Source organism: Hyperolius riggenbachi, chromosome 8 (assembly GCF_040937935.1).
Source record: "Hyperolius riggenbachi isolate aHypRig1 chromosome 8, aHypRig1.pri, whole genome shotgun sequence".
Lineage (NCBI taxonomy): Eukaryota > Metazoa > Chordata > Amphibia > Anura > Hyperoliidae > Hyperolius > Hyperolius riggenbachi.
In genome coordinates, this window is record NC_090653.1 from 252,856,415 (window position 1) to 252,875,602 (window position 19,188).

The 19,188-nt window shown below is 46.0% G+C and overlaps 1 protein-coding gene across 3 annotated transcripts in view; it reads left to right on the forward strand.

Annotated features, from left to right (window-relative positions):
• The window catches only part of GATA1 (GATA binding protein 1), a 73,210-nt gene extending 62,819 nt beyond the window's left edge, over positions 1–10,391 (forward strand). For all 3 annotated transcript variants that reach the window (XM_068249822.1, XM_068249823.1, XM_068249824.1), the window contains exons 4-6: positions 1,335–1,480; positions 7,495–7,620; positions 8,503–10,391. In XM_068249822.1, the coding sequence (XP_068105923.1) occupies positions 1,335–1,480; positions 7,495–7,620; positions 8,503–8,811 (581 nt within the window). In that variant the 3' untranslated portion in view covers positions 8,812–10,391. The remainder of the gene's footprint in view (positions 1–1,334; positions 1,481–7,494; positions 7,621–8,502) is intronic.
• Positions 10,392–19,188: the final 8,797 nt, after the last annotated feature.

A 19,188-nucleotide genomic window follows, 5' to 3' on the forward strand; every position in this document is an offset into this window, starting at 1 on the left:
AGAAGATAAATGTAGTTTACCAACAGTGAAGATGCATAACAACATAAGCTGATGCAGCTTCAGGCAGGGCTGGTTCTAGACTTTTTGCCGCTTGAAGCAATACATTGTGAGGACAAACCCCCTCCCCCCAATGTGTGTGTGAAAAGCTGGAGAGGAGAGACACATGGGGCTATGCATTGCATGCACTGGCACTAAGCTTACCTCCCTCTGCTTCCTCCAAGACAGCATCTCCTTCCTGCTGGCCTGCAGCATCTGATCCTCCAGGATGCCGGGTATGTGCTGAACTGAGACCGCATCACTCACCCTCTCTCAGCAGATTAGTGATGGGATCACCAGCTACACGTGAAGTCCTGCTTCCTCTCTGACTACAGCGGTGCCTCATGTGACCCGGCAGCATGTAACAGGCTACATGAGGCACCGCTGTAGCCATGGATACAGAATGCTGGACATATGGATCCCACCACTGGAACGCTGAGAGCAGGTGAGTTAATCGGTGCCGCACTTCTAGGGAGGGCAAGATGAAGAGGGGGACATTTGAAGGGGGAGTCGCCTCTTCCCACCCTCTAATTGTTGCCGCCCTGAAGCACGTGATTCACGTTGGTTCATGGAAGAACCGTCCCTGGCGGCTGGCTGCACGGGCTGCTCCCCTATAGTTACACCTCAGTTGTACAGCTAGTATCCAGGAAAATAATATGAGACATACCCACACCTCCCAACTTTTTGAGATAAGAAAGAGGGACACTTGAAGACACACCCCTAATCACGCCCCCTGCCACACCCCGGGTCACTGCTGGTACCAGAAAGCATTCAGAAGCAAAATACGCAGTTTAATCATTCAGACCACACTGGTCCTCTCTATGATCATTAGTTCGCCTTCATTTTAACATTTTAAAAAATGAAATACATCAATATAAATTATAGAAATAACATTTGGAGTATATTAAACACATTTTTGGTAGACAAATACATATACAGTATTTACATTGATCTGTATTTGAGTCCTGAAAGAGAGGCAAATGAGGAAGGAAGAGGAACAGGGGAATTTAGATCTCAAAGAAGGACTGTCCTTCCTAAAAAGGGACAGTTGGGAGCTATTAAGTTACTATTGTTACTAAGAGTGTCAGGGGGAAAACTCATGCTATCAGGAGGAAGCCCCTCCCTTTAGACCTTTCAGGACTGTCTGTTATGCCTTTGATATGATGGAGGGCTTTACATATAGTTTTGAGGCACTAACTATTTGTTGGCAATTATTTATTCTTGGATGTTACAGCTCACTTTATGAATTGTTATAGCACTATGGAATGATTACAACTGATGTCCACTTTTCTCTGTAGAAGATCGCGAGTGTGTGAACTGCGGAGCTACGGTGACCCCGCTATGGCGGCGGGACATCAGTGGTCACTACCTGTGCAACGCCTGCGGCTTGTATCACAAGATGAATGGACAGAACCGCCCTCTGATCCGACCCAAGAAGCGCCTGGTGGGTATTATTAGGGGGAAGTGGCTGTCTAACTAATGCTGGCTACACATAGATAGATTTTTATGATGTAGACTAAAAAAGTCATTTTTAGGAGAGTGAGAATAGACACAATTGTTTTTCTCATCAGTTTATTGTCACCTCGGATGTCCTTAAAGAGAACCTGTACTGAGTAAACATATTTAAAATAAACACGAGGTAACTTCAAATGAACATTACATAGTTACCTTGCCATCAGTTCCTTTCAGAAGCTCACCATTTTCTTCTGACAATAATCCCTTCCAGTTCTGACAATATTTTGTCAGATCTGAAATATATCAGTTGCTGTCAATAAAATATCAGTTGCTGTCAGTTATAGCTGAGAGGAAAACTGATGTACCATAAACTGTTATGGGTAATGGCCATTTTCAAAATGGAGGACTGAAAATTCCCTTGATCACAGTGAACAAACAGGACCATTGACAGGAGAAAGAGATTGAGGAGTAGACTACATGGAAGGTAAGTGTGACTTGTGTATGCTTATTTTGACTTTTAATTTTCAGTTCAGGTTTTCTTTAAAGAAAATCTGTAACGAAAAAAACCTCCCCTGGGGGGTACTCACCTCGGGTGGGGGAAGCCTCCAGATCCTATTGAGGCTTCCCCCGTCCTCCTCGGTCTCACGGCGGCAGCGAAAATCCTCCCAGAACGGCGGCGATGTAAATATTTACCTCTGTGGCTCCAGCGCAGGCGCAGTATCCGCTCTCTGCACAAAGATAGGCAAAAATAACCGATCTCCGTCGGGCCGCTCTACTGCACAGACACAAGTCTCCTTGCACCTGCGCAGTAGAGCGGACCCGATGGAGATCGGCTATTTTCGCCTATCACCGTGGGAAGAGCCGCAACAGCGTCCCCGCTGGAGCCAGAAAAGGTAGGTATTGCACAGCGCGACAAATTGACGGCTGTGCGTTCCGTGGGCTGCAGCAAGACCGCCGTGGGACACAGGAGGATGGGGGAAGCCTGTATAGGGTCCAGAGGCTTTACTGAGGCGAGTACCCCCAGGGGAACTTTTTTTCAGTACAGGTTTTCTTTAAAGTACATCCGAGGTGAAAATTAACTGATGAGATAAACAATTGTATCTATCCTCCTTCTCCTAAAAATGACTTTTTAAGATATCCCGCAGTTTTATTTTATATTTAAATCTAGTTTTTACTGTTTCATTGTCTCTGCTCAATGACCCATGCATTGAAGTATGCCAGAGCTCAAATCTATGAACTACTGACCCTTTTTATCTCTTTCTTCTCTCAGAAGCCATTTACTGATAGGAAAGTGTATTATGGCTGTAATTCCTTATCAGTGAGGGTTACACTATAGTCCGACCCAGTCCGACCTGGACAGAAACTGTCACTTGCATACCTGATGTTTAACTCTCTCAGACAAAGAAAGAAAAAAAGAAACACAGCATAGTCATTTCTGTGCTAGGCACTGTACATACACATGTCTATCTCATCATGTCACATGTCACCTCAGTTGTCCTTTAAGGTACCCATACATGTTTGGTGATTTTGGCTGCCGATTGACCAAGAGACAGATCTCTCTCTAATTGAATCTGATCGGAGAGAGATCCATACACAGCAGGCTGATTCCTGATCGATCTCAGCATGATATTTTACAGGAATAGGCCTTGTTATGATGCCATGCCGCCCCCAGCCGATGTCTCCCTAATGTTTTATGTCGTCCCCCCCCGGTGCCCATGCAGTTATACTTTATCTGCCACCATCCGCAGATAACTGTCCTCAGAGGAGCTAATAATGTAATCCCTGCCATCATGTCACTAACTGTCCTCAGAGGAGCTTATAATGTAATCCCTGCCATCATATCACTAACTGTCCTTAGCGGTGCCTACAATCTAATCCCTGCTGTGTTGGGAAGTTTAGGATGCTGTTGGTCTGGGGGCAACTGGTAATAGCGGGCCTTGGGCGGTAAAAAGTACAAATCCGGGCCTGGTTACAGCAGGTGTGGTGTGTGGGGTGTATGTGTGAAGTATGAGGACTGCAGAAAGTAAAGTGTAACCGCGTGGGCACAGGAGGAGGGGAACACACATAAAAGATTAGGGGGTACAGCGGCAGGGGGTTTTCCATCACGTTTTTCGTTTGTGATGATCTCACGCTGTTACAGCCGCGTACCCGATCGAGCATGTCGGCCCAAGATTTTCCAATCTTACATGCACCAATTTCGACCCGAAATTGGTTGGATCATTGATCAGGCATGCTCTTGGCAGCACCAATTTTCACCTTATTCGATTATAATTCTCAAATTGCATGGTCGATCAGCCACAAAGTCGAGTAATCTCCGGGTACCTTTAAATGACCACTATTGCGAAAGATTGTGAAATTTAAAATACATGTAAACAAATGTGCATATTGAGGTGCTCATGAATGGTGTAATCTCCCGAACGACTGACCTGGTTGGGGACCCTTAATGGTATCGATCAACGATGAACAATCATTCCATCGATCAAATCCAAATTCCAGAACAATGTGGCCAATAACAGTCAAATTTTTAGCAAAGAATTGCTTGAGTGATCAGATAAATACAATTGAAATAAAATGTCGTAATACATTGATTATTCCACCATAAACTAACCAATCTGTACTCCCTATACATCACAGCTAATTATTGAAAAAAAAAATTCCAGTTGACAAAATTGCCATTAAATGATCGTTTTAAGAATCGCTCACAGTAGATTGGGAACATCAACAGAGTTTATTTTCTGCCTATCAGATCACAATTATCTGATCGCTCGAATGATTATTTGCTAAAATTGGACCGTTATTGGCCACCTTTAGTCAGATTGGATTGCTTATCATTTTCCACAACGTTGTTGGGTCCAAACGATTGTTTCTGATTTGTACAGGAAATTGGCTCATTAATGGCCATCTTAAAGGACAACTGAAGTGAGAGTTATATGGAGGCTGCCATATTTATTGCCTTTTAAGTAATACCGGTTGCTGAGCAGTCCTGCTGATCCTCTGCCTCCAATTCTTTTAACCATAGACCCTAAACAAGCATGCAGCAAATCAGGCATCTCTGAAATTACTGCCATTAGCTACATGCTCGTTTCTGGTGTTATTCAGCTACTACTGCAGCTTAGTAGACCAGGCAACTGGTATTGTTTAAGGCTGCTTTCACAGTGGGACGTTACAGGTGCACGTTAGAGCAGCCTGTAACGCACCCCATCGCACAGCAATGAAAAATCAATGGGCTGTTCACAGTGCCCACGTTGCGTTACTTAGTAACGCTGCTCCATAACAGAACGTACTGCATGCAGTACTTTATAAGCGGCAGAGCCGCGTTAGACTGCTTGCACATGCTCAGTAACGTTGGGGAGGAGCGGAGAGCGGCCAGGCACATAGCTAATTAATATTCACTGCACGGTGTGACGTGCAGTGTTTACTTCCTGGAGCGGCCGCTCTGTGCGGCGATTGGCCGGGCGGGACCACGTGATGCCGCATGCGTCCAAGAGTATGCATCACGGCATCACGGACGCCAGAGTGAGCTGCACAACGCGGCTCACTCTGACGTCCACAGCAGAGAGCACCAGGCGTTGCGTTAGGGGCACGTTATGCGACCATAACGTCCCCTAAAACGCAACGTCCTGGTGTGAAACCAGCCTAAAGGGAAATAAATATGGCAGCCTCCATATACTCCTCACTTCACGCTCCGTTTAAGACATACATTTCTCCCAGAGTAAAATCCTCCATGAAGTTCTGCCCAGCAACACCCACACAGGAGGTCTGAGAGCAGCTGGGGGGGAAGGGGGGGGGGATTTATACCACACAACAGAAATCTGGAGGACAGGTGGTGGTACCCTACAGTCTGCCAGACACTTCTATATGAGTTGTATGGAATAGTTTATAAAAACTATTCATGTCCACAGGTCCCACGATAAGCACATTTGTGTAATATAGGTAATATATTACTAAAAGTGGCAAATATACACTATTTGTCCCATACATGAATATCAACATTCAAATCTTCACACAATTTGCATACCTCCCAACTTTTTAAGATAGGAAAGAGGGAAACTTTAGGACACACACCTGCCACACCTCTAACCACGCCCCCACCACACACCTTACCATGCATATCACAAAGTATTCAGAACCCAAAGATGTAGTTTTAGGCTACTTACACACCAGGACGTTGCGTTTAGGGGACGTTATAGGGCACATAACGTGCGTGCCCCTAACGCAACGCCTGGTGCTCTCTGGTGTGGACGTCGGAGTGAGCCGCGTTGTGCAGCTCACTCTGGCGTCCGTGATGCCGTGATGCGTACTCTTGGACGCATGCGGCATCACGTGGTCCCGCCCGGCCAATCGCCGCACAGAGCGGCCGCTCCAGGAAGTAAACACTGCACGTCATAACGTGCAGTGAATATTAATTAGCCATGTGCCCGGCCGCTCTCCCCTCCTCCCCAACATGACTGAGCATGAGCAAACAGCCTAATGCGGCTCTGCCGCTTATAAAGTACTGCATGCAGTACGTTGTCTTATGGCGCAACATTACTAAGTAATGCAACGTGGGCAGTGTGAACAGCCCACTTGTGTTACATTGCTGTGCGTTGGGGGAGCGTTACAGGCTGCACTAACGTGCGCCTGTAACGTCCCTGTGTGCAAGAAGCCTTAACGTTTAAACCACGCTGGTCTTTTCTGTTCAACAGTTTTTCTTCATTTTGCAAATAAGAAACATTTGAAAATAAGAAATATATCAATTTAATTGATAAGAATAAAGTTTAGAGTCAGTTAAACACATATACCTGTAGAAAAATACATATATTCACATAGATCTGTACATCAGTCCTGAAAGAGGGACACATAAGGAAGAAAGAGGGACACATAAGGAAGAAAGAAGGACAGAGGGATTTGGTTACTTAAGATAAACTGTCCCTCCAAACAAATTTTGGTCCTGGATAATTTGGTCATCCCCACCACCTCAAAACCTTTGTAGCCAGAGACTTCTGCCATGCTGCCAATACACTTTGGAACTCCCTGCCACACTCAATCAGGACAGCTCCAATGCTGGAAACATTTACATACAAACGGAAAAGCCACCTGTTTAGTGTTGCATACACAAACACCCAACTGTTGCCTCTGTAACACAGTCCAGCCTGCAACTATGTATGGATCTGAGACTTACCGTAACTACTATGCACTTTCAGTCCTATGGGACAAAAGCATTTTAGAAAATGTTACTGTATTAGGCCTGTTTGTCACTAGCGTTAAAAAACAGAATGGATGCAAACGGATCCAATGTTAACCTATGTAACCGTTCATATACATTTGTTCAAATGGATCCATTACGCACGATCCGCTGAACGGACTGCACTGGGGGTGGGGGTCTGGGGGGGATGTGGGGACTTTCCACTGGGGGTGGGGGTCTGGGGGGGATGTGGGGACGCTCCACTGGGGGTGGGGGTCTTGGGGGGGGTGTAAGTGGGGACGAGATGCACCTGAGCAGGTGGGTGAGGGAGGGAGGGGTTCTTACCCAAGCTTCAGTCTTCTTCCCCTTCAATTGCATCCCACGGGGCACGTCATGTGACTACCACACTTACTCCTTCCGGGTTGAAGGAGGAAGCGTGGTAGTCACATGATGCGACTTGGAACGTGGCGTGGGATGCAATTGAAAGTGGAAGACAGAAGCTTGGTAAGTTAACCCTCCCTCACCCGCCCTCTCAGGCGCGCAGAACGGAGTAAAAACGGATCCGATAGACCGGTGATCAGATCTGTATTCACGGATCCGTTTGCCAGTGTGAACCAACCCTTACGGATCCAGTGAAGTGGAAACCGGATCCGTTTTACCGGATCCATTTGGCTGAAAATAGCAGTGTGAAACAGACCTTATTGTATTGTATTTTCGCATTGCACATTTTCCTGAAAACTGTCTTTATATTTTAAAATTGCAATGAATGATTTGACCTATAAGCGGTAAGTCTTGGAAAATAGGGTTCCACTCACTAAAGCCTCACTTGTTTCTTGCAGATTGTCAGTAAGAGAGCTGGAACTCAGTGCAGCAACTGTCACACCAGCACCACCACCCTGTGGAGGAGGAACGCCAGTGGGGACCCCGTGTGCAATGCCTGCGGCCTGTACTACAAGCTGCACAATGTAAGAACCCCACCACCTTCCAAGGGCAGAATGTACAGGATAGGCAGGCCAACTAGGAACCTTTCTGAGGGAACACTGTTCAGCGGGCAGCACTGAAAGAAAACTATAGTTATTGTTTTCCTTGTTAAAGAGGAACTTTAAAGTGGACCAGAGATGATAAAAGATAAAAGATTTTATACATACCTGGGGCTTCCTCCAGCCCCATAAGCATGGATCGCTCCCACGCCACCGTCCTCAGCCTTCTCCAGCTCCAGTACCGGCTCCCGTAGCGCCAACCAGTTGCGGACAGTATACGCAAGAAAAGTGTGCCCTCTATGTATCTCTCCTGCGGCTGCTGGAGAGATATACAGTACGTAAATAGCGCACTTCACTTGCGTCAGACTCGTCGAGACTGGAAGAAGTTATGGGACCCAGTATCGAAGAGGGAGAAGACTGAGATTTTTGTTATACTTTTTCAAATTTTGCTGTGGGAGGTGCTATTTTTTAAGGGCTTCCTTCCTCTACCATATAAACCTCTACCACGGTGTGATGTCATGACCAAGGTCCTGACAGTGTGCTCTCTGTGAACCTAGTTGCATTGTGGGAAATAATGGCTTTTTCCAACTGCCATGCAACCAATATTTCCCTCTGAGCATAGAACTCTCAGTAATGAACATTCCGTACAGATCACCTGGCAGAACTAAAGATGTCGCCACCAGTGATACATTTCAGAAAGTAAATCGGGAAGAGAAAAGATTTTACATTGGGCAAACACTGACTAAATAATGTATTAATGTATTTTGTTAAAAAAGGTTTTATTCATTACGTTATTTTCACTACAGTTATATTTGAAGGAAATGTTTTGCAGCCAATGGAATATAATTACATGGTTTTCTGTTTCAGGTAAATCGCCCCTTGGCAATGAAAAAGGATGGCATCCAGACCAGGAACCGCAAAGTGGGCAGCAAATCCAAGAAGAAGAAGCAACAGATGCAAGAGGCTCTTTTCGAGGCTCACAAAATGGGCCCCGAGGAACCTGTCATGTACCCATTTGCCCCTATCCTAGTGCCGAGCCAGATACCCACTCTGGGACACCTGATGCCTGGAACTTCCTCACACCCGCTGATGCCTCCTCCCAGAATCCCTCACTCCCCTACTCATATGGGCTACAGGCCGCACCTGATCCATGGGGTCACCTCTGCTCTTGGCTAAAGCATCAAGAGACTGTCATTCAACAACTTGTTCCTCATTTCTCCTGGTATCTGGTATTTGAAGGTGAAGGATTGTCAGAGTGATTGAGATGACTACACAAGAACATTTCAGGACCATTTTTGTGCCACTTGTAAATCCATCCGTTGAGGAAGCCATTCTTCTTCCTGTAGTGGTCTCCATTTCCATGTGCCCCTACCTCATATTCCAAGACAAGAATAACATAACGTTAGTTTACTTAGGCTGGAGAACATAGCTCATTCAGCAAACCTGCATTGTTTTTTTTTCCATTGTATATTCTCTGCTAATGAAGTCTAATTTCAGGGGGTTTTATTCTGTTTGTTTGGTCTTTTTTTCTTTTTTTTTTTTAAGATAACCGCCCCCCTCCCCATCCAACCTAAGCGCCAAACTACCCTCAATACTCACCTAAATAAGGCAGCTCCAGGGCACACATGACAAAAATCACCGACTGGACAGCCCCCCACCCTCTTCCACGCCAAATCCCAAAATTCTCCACACCAATCCAACAATACGATTCCTCCCACAGTGCCAAACCATGTGGCCATGCCACCAACTACTGATAGTCTGGGAGGGGGAAGTTAGCAGCTGGAACAGTCATACCCTCTCCAATCCAAGGGAGGGGGTGGTTGGCACATGCATGTCCCAGAAGTGACAGGGAAAGGCTGAGCTGTTGCAGTGGTGTGGTTTCCATTCCCCCTCCAACAAGAAACCCTAGTTTGATATCATTGCTAAAATATCTGGGGTACCCATAACTATAATGGCAAGGGGGTTCTTTTTAGGGAGGCAGAGGCACGGGAGGCGTCAGCCTCTGGGCGCACAGCCCTAAGAGTGCCCATCCTCACCTGGGTTGGCCATTGCAAAATCAAGAGTAGAGGGCTGTAAAAGTGCTGTTACTCACCTTGCAGTGCTGGGATCTCTTCAGCTTGTCACAGGCTCACAGCATCTCCTCGCGATGGCTCCCTCTAGTGACAACTCTCAATACGTGTGCTTGGAGGGAGTCTAATATTGAGGTCACATCTGCTATCTACAATGGCGCGGGCACAGTTCAGGGAGAGGCACTTTGGAATCTCTGCCTTTAGTGCCCTTGTTTGGGCCCTGCTTTTAGCATTAGGTGTGGAGAAGGGGATGGGGGTGCAAAATCAATCATTTGTATATATAGGTTTTAAGTGACCAAACCCTTGGCCATATTAAATTAGTGTGAGGATTTCTCAAAGGTTAGCAGATTAGAGTTCGTGCTGTTGGAGCCACATGCAGCTGTCATATCAAAACTTGCTCATAATAAATACTGGGCATTCTATGAGTGCTGCACACAACTTCCAATGCAATGATCTTCAGCAACCCCACCATGGTCCGCATGGTTATAAACATGCCAGGGTTTAGAGTTGTTGCAGACAAGAAGCAGAAAATCTGGAGGGCAGATGGATCTCCACCTAATGTCTCTAAGGCCTCATTGTAAATTCTATTCTAGGTCCATGTGGATAATTAAGAACATATATCTGTTTTCTTGTATGTATATTTTGTTTTCTGAGCGATATTTTATAAAAATGTTTGTGTGATCTGTTTCTGTGTCTTTTTTTTTTTCTATGGCATGCTGGGATTCAATCATAAGAGAAGGCCAGGCTGGGTGACCAACACCGTCTTAAAGCCTATCTTAAAAGGAAGGCCAGAGGAAATTTTTTTAGAAAATATCTACTTACCCGGGGCTTCCTCCAGCCCCTGGCAGCCGTCCTGTGCCCTCGCTGCAGTTCCAGCCTGGGATTCCCTTCATTGCAGATGCCGACCTCGCCAGGTCGGGATCTACTGCGCCTGTGCGAAATCCGCATGCAGTCGCGCTGACATGGTCTGGAGAGTACTGTGCAGGCGTAGTAGTTCTGCACCTGCGCCGAACACTCCAGATCACGTCATTGCGACCGGGAGCGGCTCTCGTGCAGGCGCAGTAGATGCCCTTCGGCATCTGCAACAGGGGGGACCCCGGGCCACTGCCTGAATGCAGAGCTCCGATGAGGGCACAGGATGGCTGCCAGGGGCTGGAGGAACCCCCAGGTAAGTAGATTTGTTTTTTTTAAATTAGCATGCATCTGTCCTTTAAGCTGCACACAGCAAAAACAAACCACATCATTATCTGAATTGGGCCAGTAAACCTGAGATGGGGAGAGGGGGGGGGTGGAACAAGTTCTGTATTACTTACTGGGGGTTTCTTCTAGACCCTCCCCCCCCCCCCCGGTACCCTTACAGGTCCTTCAATTTCCTCCCGCACCGCTCCATTGTGCTGCTGCCCCCTCCGAAAGACCTCAACTGATTTCAAGGATATCAGAACTAAAAAAATTCTGGATACCAATTACAAAAAAATAATTTCAAACTTTGTTAATCCTGAAAATATAAAAATGCATAAATAGTGTCCTCAATAACAACAAATACTATAAATAATAATAATAATAATAATCCCATCCAATAATCATAATTAATGAACAACTCTAGCCCATTGGATCGCTACAAAGATACAGTAGACTTTTGTTATAGTAAACTCTGATATAGTAAACCTCTGGATATGCAGTAGTAAACTAATTCCTCAGATCCCAGCAAATGAGTCTATATATACAATTTATGACCAATTCTGACGTAGTAAACTACTTTTACTGGTCTCTTGGAGTTTGCTATAAAGGGATACTACTACCGTATTAGGTTTGTATTTTACAGGCAGCAACACCGACTTGTTTTGGGTTTGCCACCCTTCTTCAGGCCTTATAAAAACAATGCATATCTGAAAATGTATGTGTATATATATATATATATATATATATATATATATATATATATATATATATATATATATATATATATATATATTTCCTAATGCCTCCATGTCAGCACAACGGGTATTGGCTCCGCCCAATGACCCCACAGGACACATGTGTATAAAGTTTTGCCCCACCCTTCCATACATGTCTTTTTTTCCTGTCCCACCTCACAGGACGTCGCAGGTGATTCCTGCAGGTATTTCTTTTTATCATTTTCCCCCTTACCGGCTGCATCAGGTAGCCTATTCCGCACAGGTACCTCCCCTGATGCGATGCCACTCGTAAGCCTTAAACAGGCTTCTACGTGGGGACCCCATTCTGCTGGTCTTAGGGGTCCATGGATGCTGTGGGTAGTAGCCACCAATGGCGGCTCATAACCATTCGCAGACCTTAAATTATGTATACTCACTCTAAATGAGTGTTCTCGGCTTGGGCATCTTTCCTCCCTTTTTTCTTTTCTTTTTTTCCCGTTTCTCCGGATTCTGTGTCCCCCTTTGTGATTGGTCAGCGGCTCCCTTGAGACGGAGCTCGTGCGCGAGGCTGGTTTGTTCTATTTCCTGTGGTCGGCCTGGCGTGCGCTCCAAGCGGCGTGCAGCCGCGTTCCACAGGGCGGAAGCGGAAGTGAGGAGCTCACTTGCCGGCATTCCCATTGGTGGAGCGGCTGTGCGTCAGGTAGGGGGCGGGCCGGGCGACTTCTGGGATATTTAAAACCCTACTACTCAGCGTCCTCAGTCCTAGACTGATTGTATGGCTGACGGACGAGTTTTTTTATCATCTCTAAGACTCGCATTAGGTAAGAGCCAATCTGGGGGCTGGCTTGGTCACTCTCCATAGGGAAATATATCCTAGATACTATTGTCAGGTGTCTTTCTTTTCTTTCTTGCAGCATCATTTCTGCTGCCAATATGGATGTCCATGTGCCCTTTATAGATCAGCGCTCTTTCTCTTGGTAAGGGGGTCACAGATAATTGTGATATTGAATTAGCTTTTATGAATTATGGAAACTCATAATTGCTCTCTGTTCTTACAGCCCTGGAAACAGACCACGGAGGTATTCACACTCCCCTTCAAGGGACTACTATAAGAGGCGATCTCGCAGCAGATCTAAGAGAAGATCAAGGTCCAGATTCAAGTCTCCTCCTTACAGATACAGAGAAAAGCCCTGTTGGGCTTGTGGAAAGAAAGTAGTACCGGGGAAGCTAGTCTGCGCCTCTTGCTTTCGAGATTTAAATAAAGAACCACCAGCTGAGCCTATTGATATAACAGAGGCCATTCAAAAGGCAGTACAAGACTCTATGAAGAGTTACATAGCCAGTCTCCCAGCGCAACCAATGGCGACAAGTGATCAGCCTTCTACTTCAGCCGCCAGATCAGTCGAAAGTGATATCGATATTGGATTTGACTTTGCGCTAGTGGATCCGTTTGTGAAAGCGGTCCGCGAAGCACTTGACTGGGAGGACTCAGAAGAAGAGTCTGAGGAGAAGAAAAAACCTAAGAAAAGTTGCTACAAACACCTAGACAAGACCAGGCTAGCCTTTCCGGTCATGGACGAGATAGATGCCATAATACAAGAGGAATGGCAAAAGTTGGAGAAGAAAGTTCCGTTAGCAAATAGACTTACAAAACTGTATCCGCTCCCAGAAAAAAGAACTAAGACCCTAGACACTGCACCTGTGGTTGATGCGGCAGTAGCCCGACTCGCTAAGCATGTCACACTACCTATCGAGGACTCAATTTCCTTTATTGATTCTCTAGACCGGAAACAAGACTTAGACCTAAAAAAGATCTATACGACTTGTGGAGGAGCATGCAAACCCGCCATAGCACTCACAGCGGTGGGCAAAGCTATTCAGGCCTGGACGGCTGACATTGAGCAAGCAATTATGGAAGATGTGGATAAAGAAATTATCATTCGGAAATTAGAAGACCTCAAAATCTCGGGAGAATTTGTAGGAGAAGCTGCTATAGACATTGTAAGAGGGACAGCAAGGTCTATGCTGTACTCAGTCACAGCGAAAAGGGCGTTATGGCTCAAGTCTTGGTCGGCGGACCCGACTTCCCGCCAGTCATGGTGCAAGATTCCGTTCGACGGTAAGGCACTATTTGGCGAGAAATTAGACTCTGCTATTTCCAGAGTTACTGGCGGGAAGTCGGGCCTGTTACCCCAGGATAGACGGCCAAAAAAGAGAGGTAACACCTCACAACAGCAGTACCAAACCTCAAGGTACAGAAACGCAAGATCCTACAGACCTGGAAGAGTCAATAGAAACAACTGGCAAGCCACACAAGCATCGATAGGAAGACTTGCCAAACAGAAGGGCCCCCACCCAGGGCCAACGCCTAAGAAGTCCTTTTGACAATTTCCTTGTCCAGAGTGGTCCTGTCGGTGCCAGACTGAAACAGTTCAGTCAGGTGTGGAGGAAGCAGATAAAATCACCTTGGGTAGTTCGTACCGTTACGACAGGCCACTTCTGGACATTCAAGAAGCAACCTCCCATAGATCGTTTCAAAACTACAAGGCTACCCTCTTGCCCAGAAAAGATAAACATATTGGAGAAGTATCTACGAGAACTCCTAATCAAGCAAGCAATTGTCTTAGTTCCTCCAGCAAACAGACACAAGGGATTTTACTCAAGACTCTTTTTCGTACAGAAAAAATCGGGAGATCTCAGGCCAGTTTTAGACCTAAAGGAATTGAACACCTATATCCATCTGGATCGGTTCAAGATGGAGTCACTAAACACGATCATTTCAGTGGTTCAACCTATGGACTATATGCTGTCAGTGGATTTGGAGGACGCCTACCTCCACGTCCCCATCCAGGAAAACCTCCAAAAATATTTAAGATTCGCAGTGGGGAATCTACATTTTCAGTTTGTATGCCTGCCCTTTGGCATCTGCACGGCACCCAGAACATTCTCGAAACTCCTTCTGGAAGTAATAGCGATCGTCAGGTTACAGAACATCCGTGTTTTCCATTACCTGGACGACATACTTCTGTTGTCAGAGTCAGTGGACAAGGGGACGACGCACAGAGACATACTGCTGGACATTCTCAAGCAATTCGGATGGCTAGTGAATTATACCAAAAGCCACCTCGAACCTTCTCAGGAACTGGTCTACCTTGGAGCCAGATTTCATACTATGGAAAATACAGTGAGCTTACCGGAAGGAAAGATCCCAGTAATAGTGCAGAGAGTTTTACAGTTACTCCTTTCAACAGTAGCGACAGCAAGGTCATGCCTCAGAGTATTGGGGACAATGTCCTCCACAATTCCATTGATCCCATGGGCCCATTGGCACTTAAGAAGTCTACAATCAGGGTTTCTAGCACAATGGGATGGAGTCAGCTTACGCCAAACAATACTGATCACGGCCTGTATGAAGAAGGACCTTCCTTGGTGGTTGAAAATGGAGAACCTGAGGAGGAAGTTACCACTAAAACCAGGGGTTCCAATGATAATAAGCACGGATGCCAGCACGAGAGGCTGGGGAGCTGTCTGCGAGTCAAGGGTAATACAAGGGAAATGGCCATCATCCCTGAGATATTGGCCAGCCAACAAGCTGGAACTAAGGGCAGCCCTATGTGCCCTTCGGCACTTTCAAACCCAGACTCGGGGGAAAGATATACTACTCCAGATGGACAATCGGACGGCGGTGGCTTACATAAGAAATCAGGGGGGCTCCCGAAGCCAGTCTCTTATGGAGGAGACCTCCCAGATATTTTCGCTAGCAATAAGGGAACTGAAATCGCTCACAGCAACATACATTCCGGGGTCCTCAAACATAGTTCCAATTTACCTGAGCAGAACAACCATCTCGAACAACGAGTGGGAGCTGGAGGACTCAGTCTTCAGGATGATCTGCACCCATTGGCAAGAACCAGAACTAGATCTCATGGCAACCAGGGCCAACAGGAAGTGCCAAAGATTCATGAGCCGGGGCCGAGAGAGAGATACAGAAGCATACGATGCACTAACTGCGGCATGGACATTCCAAGTTGCCTATGTCTTCCCTCCGGTTCCCTTAATCATGAGACTTCTACAAAGATTACAGTTGGAGCCCGTGATTCTACTGGCGGTACTGCCATGGTGGCCAAAGAAACCCTGGTTCCCTATGATATCTCGGATGGCAGTAGCTCCTCCGATTCAGATACCGGTGTCCAGGACTCTCCTATCCCAGGGACCGATACTGCACCCGAATCCCTCTCGCCTGAAATTGAAGGCCTGGAAATTGAGAGGCGGAAACTAAGAACTTTAGGCTGTTCGGAGGCAGTAATCGATACTCTTCTCAAAGCTAGAAAACACACAACAAACTCAACGTACTATAGAATCTGGAAGGTGTTTACGCAATTTGCGGCTAAAACAGGATTCGATTTTCTACACCCACCAATTCAGCAGGTATTAGCCTTTCTTCAAACTGGTCTTGATAAGGGATTGGCTTATCACTCGGTGAAGGTACAGATCTCAGCTGTCTCGGCCTTGACGGGTCACCGATGGGCTTTGGAGCCCTTAGTGAAGCAGTTTGTGGCAGGTGTTATGAGAGTCAAACCTCCCGCCAGAGCGATCTTTCCGAAATGGGACTTACCTTTGGTTCTAAACTACTTAACCAAATCTCCATTCGAACCTCTAGAAGACTGCTCACTCTGGTTCAAGACGCTAAAATCCGTCTTTCTGGTAGCAATTACTTCAGCAAGACGATCATCAGAACTTCAGGCCCTTAGTCATCTCGAACCCTATCTGTCTTTTTATCCGGACAGAGTTGAGATTCGTCCAGTGAATGGATTCCTACCTAAGGTACCGTCCACCCTTCATATTAATCAAGAATGGTCGCTACCTTGCTTCGTGCAAGGGGATTCTCAGGTGTCCTCCTCGTTGGATGTGGCAAGGTCATTGAAATCCTACCTGGAAGCAACGAAGGATATCAGGAAAACGGATAGATTATTCATCGTGCCGGCAGGTTATCGCAAAGGGGAGGCAGCTTCATCGAGAACTATAGCCTCATGGCTGGTTCGAACAATCCAGGGAGCTTATAGGGCAGCTGGGAAAGAGCCTCCGAGTGAGATAAGGGCACACTCGACCAGGGGATTGTCCGCATCCTGGGCAGCTCACTCCAATATCTCTGCTACCAAAATATGTCAAGCGGCCAATTGGAGCACGATAAACACCTTCATAAGGCATTATCAAGTCGACACGGCCAGCACTACGACCGTGGAGTTTGGGAGAGCTGTTCTATCTTCCTACTCCAATATTACACCCACTGTATAATTACAAATCTTTTTCTCTTATAATGTGAATAAACAAATTTTGTTTGCACCTGCTCCAGTTCCCTCCCGTAGTCCTTTCTGTCTAGTTACATCCCGTTGTGCTGACATGGAGGCATTAGGAAAACGGAAAATTGAATACTCACCTAACGGTAATTTTCCTTTCCTGATGCATCCATGTCAGCACAAGGGACCCGCCCACTGTTCGGTGAGGCACTAGTTACGAGACATGTATGGAAGGGTGGGGCAAAACTTTATACACATGTGTCCTGTGGGGTCATTGGGCGGAGCCAATACCCGTTGTGCTGACATGGATGCATCAGGAAAGGAAAATTACTGTTAGGTGCGTATTCAATTTTCCGTTATATAGTAGTGCATCTAGACAACACTAAGCCAGGATCATCCACCCTTACAGATGCCAGCAACCGGGACCGCTAAGTATTGGTGGTTGAACATAAAAATTTTGTGTTGACGAACACGTTCGCAAATTTTACCATGAAAATTTGCAAGCTCCATAGACTTTGATGGGCAGGTGAACTTCTAAAGCTTTCAGGGCTTCTCTGCAGCTATTATTTCTTCAAAAAAGATGCAAAAAGTGTGCCAAAACCCGGACAGTGGCATGACGGAGGAAGATCGAGTGCAAAACAGTCGCCAAAATATACGTGTTTTGCGCAAATGCTTTTTAATGCTTATTTTTAACCATTTACGCCGCCTGGACGTGATTGTCACATCCAGGCGGCTGCTGTTGCGCTGCTGCGCGCTCCCATGTTGCCCCCCGTTAGCCCGGAGATCAATGAATGGGAACATAGTTCCCATTCATTGATATAAGTCCCCGGCAGAAAGACTGACGGTTTCTTATCAGAAGCCGCCGTCTTTCTGATATAAAAAAAAGTTTCCCGTCCTCCTTATGCATCCTGGAAGCAAGACCGTTCGCTTCCAGGATAAAATAATGTTTTGACTGTGGCCAAATAGTAAAACTACATCTACATACATTTTTTTAAATAAAATAAACACACATTAGTACATTTAAAATTAACTGTTTACCTCCCACACCAAAAATTACCCAAATAAAATTTTTTATGAAAAAAAAAAAAATTACAATAACCCCCCCCCCCCCCCCCCCCAATATAAATAGTTACCTAAGGGTCTGAACTTTTTTAATATGCATGTGAAGAGGGTATATTACTAACTTTTTTAAAATTATAAGCTTGTAAATAGTGATGGATGCAAAACTGAAAAAATTTAGCTTTCTTTCCAAATAAAATATTGGCGCCATACATTGTGATAGGGACATAATTTAAATGGTGTAATAACCGGGACAAATGGGCAAATAAAATACATAGATTTTAGTTATAGTAGCATGTATTATTTTAAAGCTATAATGGCCGAAAACTGAGAAATAATGACTTTTTTTACATCTTTTTCTTAATATTCCTGTGAAAATGCATTCAGAAAAAAATAATTCTTAGCAAAATGTACCACCCAAAGAAAGCCTAATTGGTGGCGGAAAAAACAAGATATAGATCAATTTATTGTGATAATTAGTGATAAAGTTATTGGCGAATGAATGGGAGGTGAAAATTGCTCTGATTCATAAGGTGAAAAATACCCGCGGGCTAAAATGGTTAAAGAAATTTTAATGGTCAGAACAATGGGGAGCCTTAGAGGGCTATTTGAAGATACTGTTGCGTTCAGCTATACTTAAGGCTCGTTCACACGCTGGATTATTAGGAACGATGGGTCCGTCAGACCCTCCCGCTGGGCGGGCGTTCCAGCGACAGTCCAGCGTGTGTACAGTCAGTCTGCAGATGTTTCTGAACGATCTGCCGGACTGTACACACGCTGGACTGTCTGCTGAAAACCCGCCCAGCGGGAGGTGCCGACGGACCCGTCGTTGCCTGCAGTCAGGCGTGTGTACGAGCCTTAAGTATAGCTGAGAGCTCCATCCTGTACGGACGCAGCACCGCCGGCTCTTGCTGCCCTCCACACCTATCGCACCCACCCATACTTGAACCTAGTGCACCCATTGGTGCTCTAGGTGACGGTATAGGTGGGTGTGATAGGTGTGGGGGGCAGGGAGAACAGCGCGAGGTGGAGGTGCAGCATCGGGAGGGACAGGGCTCTCAACTATATTTAGTATAGTTGAGAACTGTGCGGGGGAGCGTCGTGTGGGGCGGCGGCCAGCGCTGCCTGAGATCTTCAATCATGCGGAGCATCTTCAAACAGCTCTCCAAGGCTCCCCATTGGTCTGTTAATACTAACACTGTAAGGGGTGTTGCCGCACTTGAGTGTCTGTAG